Here is a 13,443-nt window from a genome sequence, read left to right as displayed (position 1 = left end):
GGCCACCACAGCCTCGACCTGCTGGGCTCTGGCGATCCTTCCACTCAGCCTTCCAAGTAGTTGGAACTACAGGCTCGTGCTACCATGCCTGGCTAATTTTTGATTTATTGTAGAGATGGAGATCTTGCCAAGTTGCCCAGGTGGGTCTCGAACCCGCGGGCTCAGGCAATCCACTCACCTTGGCCTCCCAAAGCACAGGATTATAGGCTGAGCCACCGAGCTCGGCCTCTTTCCTAGTTTTAAACGAGATGTGAATAGCCTGTTGTACTGTTGTGGTCAGTATACATACTATATCTGGGTTTTTTTGCTGTTATTTCATCATTCGTATAAACTGGGCTTCTCTCTTCATGTTATACTTAATTGTCATTTCGGAATTTTTATAGGGCAGTTTTATTTTTACGTTCTTAATGTAACAGAGAGAAAATTATTTGACAGATTTCTTCATGTTCTCTGGTGTTCTTCTTTCATGAGGCCCGTATTTTATGATGAGAAAGTGTTGAGAAGATAATACTCTGTCCTTTAATAAGAACAATATGCCATATTCATCATAATGTAGAATATATAAAACTCACAGATATGTAGTGGATAATTCTTTTAAATTGTGAGCTTCTTGTGGACATGTTCGAGTAGCAACACTCCTACAACAGTTAGTTTGTATGCTCTGAAAAACTTTAACGGAGGTATTGAACAATTGTTGGTGTCTAGTGAATGTTAAGATATTGGATATATGTTTCAGCTGATGAGTAAAGATAATCTTGGTAAAGTATATCGATCAGGCCACTTTTCTAATTCAAATCACTTATGAATTTTTAAAGGGATTACATAAAAACACTCTTTTTAACATGGATATGTCATTTTAAGGTGTTTTGGTTTGGGCCATGCCTTTGCCAATGTGTTCCACATAGTTCCATATACAATTAGATCCTTTGTGTGATAACATCAAAGACTTGCCCAAAGGGAACTTCATTTTTTAAGTGGGGCATCCACTTGGAGAAACCAGCGTAAGAAACTGTTTGAAAGACATCAAACATGGACTTGTCTGGACTTTGCAGGTTTTGAAGCATATAGAGGAATCAAAATTGACTCATTAGTTTTTGGGTTTTTTTTTTTTTGAGTCGGAGTCTCACTCTGTCGCCCAGACTGGAGTGCAGTGGCCGCTCCCGGCCACCGCAGCCTCGACCCGCTGGGCTCTGGCGATTCTTCTGCCTCAGTCTTCCAAGGAGCTGGAACTACAGGCGCGCGCTACCACGCCCGGCTGATTTTTTGGTTTATTGTAGAGACGAGGTCTCGCCAAGTTGCCCGGGTGGGACTCAAACCCACGGACCCAGGCAATCCACTCATCTTGGCCTTCGAAAGCACGGGATTACAGGCTGAGCCACCGAGCCCGGCCAACTCTTTACTTTTAAAGCTTCATGTATGTAAAAAACAAAAGAGAAGTGTTACAAATGGTAGTACTTGAGATATATAATTTTTACTTAGCCATGGAAATCTACCCATAGGATAGATTTTAATCTACCCATAGGATAGATTTTAGACTTTAATGCATCCGAATGTTCTGCTATGTCTACTTAGAGCTCTATTTTTTTGGGGGGAGCCTCATAAGGCCAAAACATAATAAGATGATACTAAAATATGACAGTATGTGCACTGATCACAGTATAATAAGATACATGCATTTCTTTTAAAACTAGGAAAGAAAAAACAGCCTTTCAACTTTTTTTGGAGAGCAACGATATGCAAAGTAGACAATTTTTATTAAGAAATTCTGGGGACATTAGTGATCAAGTTTTTGTATTTTTTATCTTTAGGACCATTGTATCTTTTCATGATTGTCCACTCTGGTGTCTTACGTTCCTTTTGTGACAAATGCTGCTAGTGTCAGGGTTAAACACAGTTGTTACTGATAATATACAGTCATTATGCTTAGAATTCAGAATTGACAGGTTATTTTAATAGAATTTAATAGAAACGTCAGAATTCTTTAAACTTCAAAAGTCTTAATAGAATGTATTCGAGTACAAACTTTTATTGCCTTTTAAAATCTTTTTCAGTATCAGGTTTATAATTAAAAGCACAGATAATAAACCCAAATTTAGAATATGTATTTTTCAGAACACCTCCATTTTAATAAATGATCTCTTATCTGTTCCAGGTTCTGCTGTCAACATCTCAGCTAATATATATTCTTTATCTAGTAAATATGATAATCAGTTTCATAGAAAACTAGACAGATTTTGGGGGGCAAAATTGGAGTACCTTTGAAGAAATGGGCAAGTATGGAGGGTCTCATATGACAGGATAAACAGTTCTTGATTCAGCTTTTGGTTGCTCTGTTTATTTTCTCAGATGTTTCATAAAAAATTTCAAAAAGAAAACTTTATACTAAGTCTACACAAATTAACAGTGAAAGGAATTGCATGTAATTTTGGTCTATGACATCATTATTAAGAATGCTATCCCCACCGGACTCAGTGGCTCAGCCTGTAATTCCGCGCTTTGGGAGGCTGAGGTGAGTGGATTGCCTGAGCCCGCGGGTTCGAGACCCGCCTGGGCAAGTTGGCGAGACCTCATCTCTACAGTAAATCAAAAAATTAGCCGGGCGTGGTAGCATGCGCCTGTAGTTCCAGCTACTTGGAAAGCCGAGGTGGAAGAAGGATCGCCGGAGCCCAGCCGGTCGAGGCTGCAGTGGCCGGAAGCATGCCACTGCACTCCAGTTGGGGCGACAGTGAGACTCCAACTCAAAAAAAAAAAAAAAAAGAATGCTATCCCCAACTCTCATGCTTATCATTTTTTAATTTGGATTCGCATCTGTAAATTCAATAAAATTCACAAAAATTAACTTACCCGTTTTGAGATAATTAAATCTTAAGCAAAAAAAGCACACCTTAAATATGACTGCATTTTGTGTAGAAAAGAGTTTTCACTTTGGAATTGAAATAATTTATTAGGCAATTATAGAAATACTACTAGTAGTATTTTTAGTAGAAGTTAAATTACCTGATCTGTATATAAAACCACTGGTTGTTGAGAAAGATGATGTTAGTCTTACCATTTATAACTCAGTACCATAAATAACTGTTTAAAGTGACAGTACATATATTATATATGGTTTGTTCAAGGTAGAGAACTAAAATGAGTAAGAATTAACAATGGTTTTGTTGATGTTTAACAAAATGAATCATTACCTAATTTCTGAACTCTTTCTTAAATCTGTTTGGTATTTTATAACTACGCATACCTGCTCTTGACTGTTTCATTTCCTCTAAAATTCATACATGAGTGGTTGTAGGGTTAACTGGAGCACTGTGCTTCGTGTTTTGAGCACTGTTTCCTCAATAGGTAGCTCAGGTTGCCAGTGTTACAATCCCAGCTACTTTGTTGAACAGACTACCTGTTCATACAGGAGCTGCATTGTTGTATAGCTTCATTCCTTCCGATGGGTGTGGAGCAGGATTAAAGCACACTTTATAGGGGTTCTAATTGTAGATGCCTAATTGACTTGATGAATGGCAAATGCTAAAATTTAAACACACACACACACACACACACACACACACACATACATACACTTATAAACCTGTTTGGGGGCTGATCTGCATGACAGAACAAATGCCTCACAGGTGTTGAATGCTTACAAGATAAAAGAGTAGTTCTTTCCATATTTCCCAAGAATTTTCTTTTGAAGTTTATATGGATTTTCTGTCTCATTGTTTCCTTTCTTAAAATGACTCATGGCAGGAATCCATTTCATCATTGGCTGCACTTTTCACTTCTAAAGGTAGATTGATTTTTAGAAGTCAGCCAAAATTAAAAACAAGAAAATCTGTCAACAAGTAAATTCTCACACATTTTTAGGAAGGGAAGAAGACCAGGAAAACTGCTGACTCTAGTCTTTGGCCCAGGAGGGTCACAGTCCTTTCTGTAATTCTTCAAGAGTGATTCGGTGCTTTGTTAAGTACTTTGAAGGTCGCATGGGTTTATCATCATGACCTGAAAGAGAAGGAAGCTTCCAGGCTAGGAACTTGACAGATGGAAAAGGTTTTTAAAAATCAAAAGCTTATGCCAATTTTTATTCTTATCATTTATTCTTAATATATTTAAAAGACAAGTTTTCCCTTTGTTCTTATGTTTCATATTTTACTGGTGTTTCAAGTCTTCTAGGGCAAATCGTTTTCCATTTTGGCTTTTTTTTTTTAGACTTTTAATACTGAGCTAATTGTAGATTCATATGTAGTTGTAAGAAGTAATACAAAGAAATCTTGTGTACTCTACCCAATTTTCCCCAATGGTATCATCTTGTTGTCTAACTGTAGTAAATTATCACAACTAATAAATTAATATTGGCCAGGCTCAGTGGCTCAGCTGTAATCCCAGTACTTTGGAAGGCCAAGGTGAGTGGATTGCCAGAGCCTGCAGGTTCAAGACCCGCCCGGGCAACTTGGCGAGACCTCATCTCTATAATAAATAAAAAAAAATTAGCCGGGCGTGTTAGCGCGCGCCTGTAGTTCCAGCTGCTTGGAAGGCTGAGGCGGAAGGATCGCTGGAGCCCAACAGGTCGAGGCTGCGGGGCCGGGAGCGGCCACTGCACTCCAGTTTGGGCAACAGAGTGAAACTCCTGCTCAAAAAAAAAAAAAAAAAAAAAAAAAGTTCCTTCCTTTTTATTGCTGAGTAGTGCATGTGTTGCACCACAGGTTTTATTTTGTTTTTGTTTTTGTTTTGAACAATTCACCTGTTGAAAGATGCTTGGGTTGTTTCTGGTATTTGGCTACTGTGAACACTGAAGTACATTAGAGTACGAGTTTATTCATAACATTTTCTCAAATTAATGGCCCATTGAGGTAAAATGTGTCATATTAGTTGGACATTTTCTAGAGGTGAAATTAGAAAAATATAGGGCAAAATTGTAACACCCCACAAAATTTCCAAAACCTTTTTTTTCCACAATACCCAGATTTTTCTGACATTAAATCATTACCATTGAGGGAAACAGAGAGGCAGCTTCTCCATCAGTGTCTATGTGACGGGTTAGGAAATGTATAGGCTTGGTTTAGTTAAGCTTTTGTCTAAATTTTTTTTGTCTAAAAGATTGTACTCAATTAAACAGATAATCAAAAATTCTGTTTTTAGAAATGATAAATATATTAATGTTATGACACACATTATATGGAAAGGTTTTCTAAAGGTATAACTTACTAAAATCTATGAACTATGAAAAGCAAATAGTAAACTTTGATTTTTCAGAAATCAGCTAATAACTATTGGCAACTAACTATGCCACCAGGTAAAAGAAATTCTTGAGTGAGTATTGAACTTTTAAACCTTCTAGCCAATTTGTTTTTTGGGGTTTTTTTTTTGAGTTGGAGTCTCACTCTGTCGCCCAGACTGGAATGCAGTGTCACGCTGCCGGCCACCGCAGCCTCGACCTGCTGGACTCCGGCGATCCTTCCGCCTCAGTCTTCCAAGTAGCTGGAACTACAGGCACATGCTATCATGCTCGGCTGATTTTTTTGATTTATTGTAGAGATGAGGTCTTGCCAAGTTGCCCAGGTGGGTCTCGAACCCGTGGGCTCAGGCAATTCACTCACCTCGGCCTTCCAAGGCGCGGGGTTATAGACTGAGCCACTGAGCCCAGCTGCAATTTGTTTTAAAAAGTAAATAGAATATCTATAATTGGGGAAATTGTAGATTAGTAAAACTGATTTAGAAATCAAAAAGTAAATACTGAGGGTTCTTTTATCCTTTCATGTTATGTATGTGTTTTGAAATAGTTTTAATCAGAGACTGTACAGACTTGTATGACATATTTATATCTCAAACAGCTTAGTGTTGTTAAATAGGCATAATTTTTTTTGCTTAGTGACTTTAGTATCTGTGCATTATTTCATCAAGTGGTTACATAATATTTTACTTGATCATGTCCATAGGCCATTGCTTTGCTAAGCCATGGTTGCCATGTTTCCTAGCCTTGGCCCCCTCCCCTACCTTGGAGAAGTGAATCTCCTCCCTCTCTCTCTAATTTACTTTCTAAATAAACTATATTTTCTAATCCAACTTCTGTGCAGTTCTTTGCATCCTTCTCACGGCACTGAATTGTAAACCAGACACCGGTCACCCCTTGGTGTGCCTGACCTAACATTTGGAGGTCCTGCTGGGATATATTTCTGACCTAACAATCATCTTCCCTCCATCTTCTCTCTGAGAATCCTGGAGTAGAAAAGGAAAAAAAAAATGCCCATAAATATTGCTATAAATTGTTCGTATTTCTTGTGACTATGAGTTTCTCTATATGTTAGAATCTAAGAAGTGAGATATTGATGAAAAAGACTCTTGACGTATGCTAAATTACTTTCCAAAAGAATTGTATCAATTTATAGTATCTTCAGCAATGGGAGTATAGGTTATAACACTTTTATCAGTACTAGATATTATAATTTTTATTATTTCGCTAAGTAGTTTTGTTGGTTTGTATTTCTATTTAGTTGCTAGTGATATTATATTTATTTTTGTATTTGTTTAATGAAAGTTTTCTCGTTACTGTTCATGAAAGTTAGAAATGTCACCCTCTTTTGTTCATAACCTTTTTTGCAGTTTCAATTCCAATCAGTCTACTTCCCTCTCAGCAACTACCTGAGTCTCACAGGTAGTGTGGTCTTCTCTTATGTTTTGTGTCATACTTAATTAAAATTAAAAATACACGTAACAGATATCTTGAGATAAAAACACTAATGCCCTTTGTTAAGTACCTTTCCCGTGAGCAATTTTGTTCCTAGACTTCCTGCCACAATCTGGTTTAATCCCAGTAGACTTGAGGCTATACAAACACCATTGCTGTTAGCAAATACATAGGCTGTGTCATATCATAGATCTTCATTTATAGTGAACTGCTAATTATATGATTGCCCCTTGCTATTAAGAAATAACTCACTTTAGGAAGGGAAAATTTCATTCTGCTTGGCTGTTATGTGACAAACTAAAAGCAATAATGTGGCAGATATACTTTTGTGATCTCAGGGTACAAGTAAGGGGAATATTCTTTATAAACTAATGGGACCTGATTCATTATTCAGAGGTGAGACTGAAGTGGCTTACTAGGATAGCGTTTGACTCATAAAAAAAGTTAGAAAACTGGTTTAAAAATATAGCAAAATGTATAAATAAATTGCTATTTTCTTTTTAATTTTTAGGTTTACAAGTAAAAGTAACCAAACTGAAAAAGGAACGAATTTTGTAAGTATCAGTATGCAACACTGATGTCTTATTTATAAAGTAGTTGGTACCCCTGTTTCAGGGACACCCAAACCCTGGACCACGGACCAGAACGTGGCCTGTTAGGAGCTGGGCCAGATAGCAGGAGGTGAGCAGCAGGCAAGCTAGGAAAGCTTCATCTATATCTACAGCCACTCTTCATCATCACATTCCCACCTGAGCTCTGTCTCCTGTCAGATCGGTGGCAGCACTAGATTCTCATAGGAGTGTGAACCCTGTTGTGCACTGTGCATGTGAGGGATCTAGGTTGCATGCTCCTTTTGAGAATCTAATGCCTGGTGATCTGAGGTGGAGCTGAGGCCATGATACTAGCACTGGAGAGCAGCTACAGATACAGATTAACAGTGAGGTTTGACTGTATATCCCCCATCCCTTCTGTGGAAAAATTGTCTTCCTCAAAACTGGTCCCTGATGCCAAAAAGTTTGGGGATGGCTGTCCTATTTGACCTTAATGTCTTATTTATAAAGAAAGTAGCAAGCCAGACTTGGTGGCTCAGCCTGTAATCCCGTGCTTTTGGAGGCTGAGGTGAGTGGCCACTGCACTCCAGTCTGGGTGACAGAGTGAGATTCCAACTCTAAAAAAAAAAAAAAAAGAAAAAGAAAATACCTTTACTTAGTATGGACCTTGAATAGTTAGCAGTTGTTTTTTTTTTTCCCCAAAATTCTAAAGTAAAAAAGTTTAACTTGGTACTTTTAAATATAACCTTAGTTAATATTTGCATATGAATACTTACATTTTAATATAGCATACATATATATAAACTTTTTCTGTAAAGTATTTATTAAAATGGCAACTGATCTGTGAACTTATTTTGGTCAGTCAATGGCATTCTTTTCTCAACCATAGTTAATACTTGGAATTCAAAATACTGCAAAAAGGGGAGCAGAATAATTCTGGGATTTCTAAACTCATATAAGAAGTGGAAACTACATCAGTATTCCAAGCCTCTTCTTAAGTAGTTTTAAATTACCAGAAGATCCCCTGAATTGTTTTGGTTATTAAACCCTAAATCCGATCTGGTTTTCTAATTTTAAGAGCAGATTTTACTCATGGTTCTTTAGAGCTTCCACATTCTGGAATCTGAAACAGAGGATATAGTAGAATATCAGCACCAGTAACAAAAATCAATGTGATTAATAATACTGCATTTGCTTTACAGTATATATCTTCAGTTACTTCATGTGCCTAAAGCTTCCATGGCTGTAACTGAAAGCTAGAGTTACTAACTACTTACTAGAACATAGCCAGTTGTTTTCTCCATTATAAGATGAAAATGAAAATAGAGAAATTTTTCTTTACATCTAGAAAGTTATTTTTGGAAGTAAACTTAGATTCAGAAGTATACAGTTATATATTTTTAAAAGTTTTGTTTCAAATAGTAGTTTTTTATTCTTCTTAATTGTTAACACTTTAAAATTCTTTTCATTGTTGAAAGTATACATGTTCCCCCCATACAGATATCATTTAAAATTCCTTAACCATAGACTAGCCCATTTATCTGTTTCTGTGGTAGATCTGTGTTTAGTTTCCCCAATTAAGAGCTGTTTTTTACTTATATAGGAAATTAAATAAACCTTTTCTGAGTAGTAAATTTAGGATGTGTATCTTACTAGAAAGGAAATTTTCTTGCCGTGAAAAAGAAAAACAACCAGAAGTGACTTTTGCAGTAAGGAAAAAAGTACGCTTTCACATGGAAGGCCCAAAGAAGTGACATTATAGAACTGGTTAACAGATAACTCAAAATCATGAAAGTCTTAGGTTATTTATTTCTACCATTCTCAGTGTTCTGTCTTACCCTCTTAGTCTTGAGTCAATCGGTGCACAATGGCAAGATGGCCATCATCATTCTAGCCATCACTTGCAGAACATCCTTTGAGTCTCTTTACTGATTATAAAATTTTGCCAGAAGCAGTCCCCAGCAGACTTCCTCTAGCTCTTTGACTATAATTGTGTGGTAATTCCTAAACAATAACTGGCAAAGGGAATTGAATTCAAATAATTGACTCAGGCTAATAAAGACTGATATTACTTCATGCATATTGCCATTAATGAGAGCCAAGATTATCACTGTCAGTAAAAATGAGTCACAGCATATAGAAAGGGAGAAGAATAGAATGAATTCTATGCTGTTGGATGGAAATTGGAATTATCAATATGAACTTATAGTTTTGGTGTATAGACAGACAGAAAAAGAAACAGATATGTCTTCATGTGTGTAAGGACATATATTGTTTCCTAGACTCGGTCCGTCGATAGAGCCTAGAATCAACTACACGTCAGTAAACACACACACACGCGCGCGCACACACACACACACACACACACACACACACACACACACACACACGAACACCTAAAGTTCAGATCTTGATTTCTAAACTTTTTCCAATAAAAGAAATTAAGATTTCTTTGGAGAAATGGCTAGTTTCAGAACTTGGAGCATTCAAAGTACAAGATGAATTGAAGGATTATATGGTGCCAGAAAATAAGGAAATATTCAAAAGCTCATGGGGGCACATCAAAAACATACAGAAGACAACTTGTAAAAACAAGTTTTTGACAAATTTAGTGCAATGGCAAAATCTGGGGCAACTTGAGGAATGAAATCCAGATTAAGTATTCCTTATCCAAAATGCTTGGGATCAGAAGTGTTTCAGATTTTGGATTTTTTTCCCATAGTTTGGAATATTTGCATGTACATAATGAGGGATCATGGGAATGGGACCCAAATCTAAACACAAAATTCATTTATACTTTATATGCACCTTACATGGCCTGAAAATAATTTTATATATTTTTAATAATTTTGTGCATAAAACAAAGTTTGTACTGAGTGTTTGTAAACTTTTCCACTCGTGTCATATTGACACTCAAAGTTTCAGATTTTGGAGCATTTTGGAGTTTAGATTTGTAGAGTAGGAATGTTCAACCTGTAATGCTAGTGATGAATTATACTCTCCGGAGATAAAAGAACAGCTCTTTCTTAGTAGATTTACAACTAGTAAATGTAGAAAGTATGATGGAAATAGAAAATCACCATTTGGTGAACATCACAGCTATAATACCAATGTTAATTTTTACATTTTGATAATTATGATCATGCAAGATGTTAACAATTTTGAGAAGCTGAGTGATAGGTATACAAGTGCTCTTTGTTGTGTGTATAACTTCTTTTTAAGGCTGAAATTATTTCAAAATGGAAAAAAGTTTTGTGTGATTCATTCCCTGGATCTAGAGAGATCAGCTTCTCTCTAAGCGGCTACTGGACAGTGAAGAAAATCAGGATTCTTTTAGCAAGGAATGCAAAGGAAATGGGTAGACAGTCAAAAATGTCACCAGTTAGACGTGTCTTCCTCCTGTGACTGAGCAAGTAGTAGTCAGTACGGCTTTGGGGGCAGGATTTCCTCATGGCACGAACTTTCTTTTGATTCTGTGGACAACAGAAGTTTCAAAAATCCTTGACTCTTTTCATTTACTTTAATTCATGCGGATGGTATTACCTTATGCTTATGTATGTTAGAATTATCTGAATGGTTACAGAAATTGTCCCTATAATGAATACTAGCCCAAAAATAAATATAATGAAATTGCATCAGTTGGATGAGGAAAATAGGCTCATTATCTCGGGTAAAAAGTAAAATTTCTCTTTTTATGTACACTTGAAGGCAAAAAGGGGAAATACCTTTGTTTTACTTTGGAATGAATAGGCTTTTCTTCAATGGGAAAAATATTTTCTTTGAGTGATTTGAGATTTAAAATAATGAAATACATTTAATATCTTCATTTGTGTTATTGTCCAGTTTGTGATGGCATTTACAAGCCTTGTTAATTAAAAGTGAGTACTGCCAGTGACTTGGTATGGTGACTTAATACATACCAAATGGTCTTGAACTCCTGGTGTCAGTAGTCCTCTTGCCTTGGCCCCCTGAAGTGTTGGGATTACAAGCATGAGCCACTGCACCTGGCCTCTGTGACCCTTTCTACTCTCAAAGCTTTAATGTTTGAAAGTTGATTAGTAGTTAGACTGTGAACTCTTTATATTGTACCTTGCTTCAATGTTGAAGTTAATGATCTTGTAAATGCTGGAGTATCAACTATTGATTAGAAAGATATCCTTTAGACTCCTTTATTGATCTTTTTTTTTTTTTTTGAGTCGGAGTCTCACTCTGTCACCCAGACTGAAGTGCAGTGGCACGCTCCCAGCCACCGCAACCTCTACCTGCTGGGCTCCGGCAATCCTTCCGCCTCAGCCTTCCAAGTAGCTGGAACTATAGGCACGTGCTACCACACCCGGCTAATTTTTTTTTTTTTTTTTTTTTTTTATTGTAGAGATGAGGTCTCGCCAAGTTGCCCAGCTGGGTCTCGAACCCACGGGCTCAGGTAATTAACTCACCTCAGCCTCGCAAAGCGCAGGAGTACAGGCTGAGCCACCAAGCCCAGCTATGTTGATCATTTTTAAGAAGCAATCTAAACTAAAACCCAGAAATCATTGCTATTTTGTTATACATTTTAAGCTACATTCACTAAATGTTTTTGAAATTTGTTTTATTAAATGGATCCTTCATGTAGGCCTAGTAATTTTATTTTCTAAAATACTATTTTAAATGGTAGATTTATAGCTATAAAATAGTACTTTTTGTTAGCGCTAATCAGAATCATTTCCCTGCAGACTGAATGATTAGAATGAATGATTAGACATGATCTAGATTTGCTTATTACAAATATACTTTTTATAACAGAGACTTTTTATACAATATATTTCTCCATACCTATAACCAGGCAGCCACGCGAAAATCTTCTTAAATTTGTAAACGATTCTTCAATATACTTTCTCAAAAATCACCTATAACATCTCCAACTATTAAAAGAATAGAGACGCAAAGCCTCAAGATGGTTGATTTAGTGACACTCCTTCCTTGCCTCTTCCACTAAGATCCAAAATAGCAAGTACTATAATTATTCATTGAATAGATCATTCAAGAGAGAACACTGGAGTCAGCAAAGAAGTTTTGGGAAACACCTAAAGTAAGGAAAGAGTAGGAAATTATGCAGCCTGCTCAGCTGGGGTTGACTTGAAGCCAGGAGGGACTCCCCATTGTGAGTAAAGGGTAAGTGAGACACCCCCAGCAGTCCACATTCCCAACATAGCCTCCAACAGTCCTAGCCTTGGGAGAGCCTCCCCGTCCCTGCAGTCCTTGAGACAAACATTGGGAGCTCCCTGGAAACACAAAGGCATTGCTTCAGAGAGGGAGCATGCTGGTCTCACAAGCCCCTAAGTCTGGACAGTGGTAGCACGATGCCATTCTGAAAGCATAATCTTCACCCCACTGGACTGTTCTGCCATGCAACCAGGGCAAGGTGGCAGCCAAGGCAGCAGTCCTCCTCTCCGCCCTGCAGAGGAGTAGCTGTGCATTTTCATGGACCCTGAGGGCAAATTCCACTTCCTGCGACTGTGAACTGCTGTGTCAGATACAGGCAGAGCCCATGACCCCAGCTATCTGCTTATAGCTGCTCCCAGGAAAAAGAAGCACTGCCTTCCACAATAGCAGGGCCACACTGCAACTGCTGCTGCTTCTACCTGAGCAGTTCTCCAGTGACCTGAGGCTCGCCCTGCTCCTGTATACCACAGCCAGCATCTTTACGTACCACCGATGAACCTGAGGGCACAACCCAGACTGGCACCTCCCCTCCTGTACCTAAGCACATTATCCTGTAACCTGGGGATCACCCAGCCCAGTCCATCACCCATGGCACCTGCCACTTCTTCCAGGGTCTGAGGTTGGGCCCACTTAGCCTGCCACTACTGCCACAGCTGGTACCACCCACACACACCTCTTGTGGATCTGAAAACCAGCCTGCCTAACTTGTAGCCACCACAAAACGAGGTTGGACCACTTGGCCCCAGAGGGTTGTCCCAACACTGCTACTGCCTTTGCCGGTGCTGCACCCATCACCTAGGGGCTCAAGATCCTTCTTATCCATCCAGCCCACCACAGCCATTCCCAGCTCCTGAGAAAGCCATCTAGATGCCCAAGAATCACCCTGCTTGGATCTGCCAGCACTAGCACCAGTGTATGCTACCCTGGGACCCAAAGACAGGTATGCTCATTCCACTGCTGCCACCACTGGGGCCTGAAGACTGGTCTACCTATCTTCTCTGTTCCCAGGAAATCTTT

General features: G+C 38.2%; 1 protein-coding gene across 1 annotated transcript in view; it reads left to right on the top strand.

The window, feature by feature from the left end:
* Positions 1-13,443, top strand: part of RBBP8 (RB binding protein 8, endonuclease) — a 131,683-nt gene that overhangs the window by 32,979 nt on the left and 85,261 nt on the right. Inside the window, exon 3 of the mRNA XM_008060777.2 lies at positions 7,185-7,227. Within this exon, the coding sequence (XP_008058968.1) occupies positions 7,185-7,227 (43 nt within the window). The remainder of the gene's footprint in view (positions 1-7,184; positions 7,228-13,443) is intronic.

The sequence above is a fragment of the Carlito syrichta genome, unplaced genomic scaffold (assembly GCF_000164805.1).
Source record: "Carlito syrichta isolate Samal-C Ts95f unplaced genomic scaffold, Tarsius_syrichta-2.0.1 Scaffold304726, whole genome shotgun sequence".
In the NCBI taxonomy this organism is placed as follows: Eukaryota; Metazoa; Chordata; class Mammalia; order Primates; family Tarsiidae; genus Carlito; species Carlito syrichta.
The sequence above is the reverse complement of the archived record's forward strand: the minus strand, read 5'-3'. Positions and strand labels throughout refer to the sequence as shown.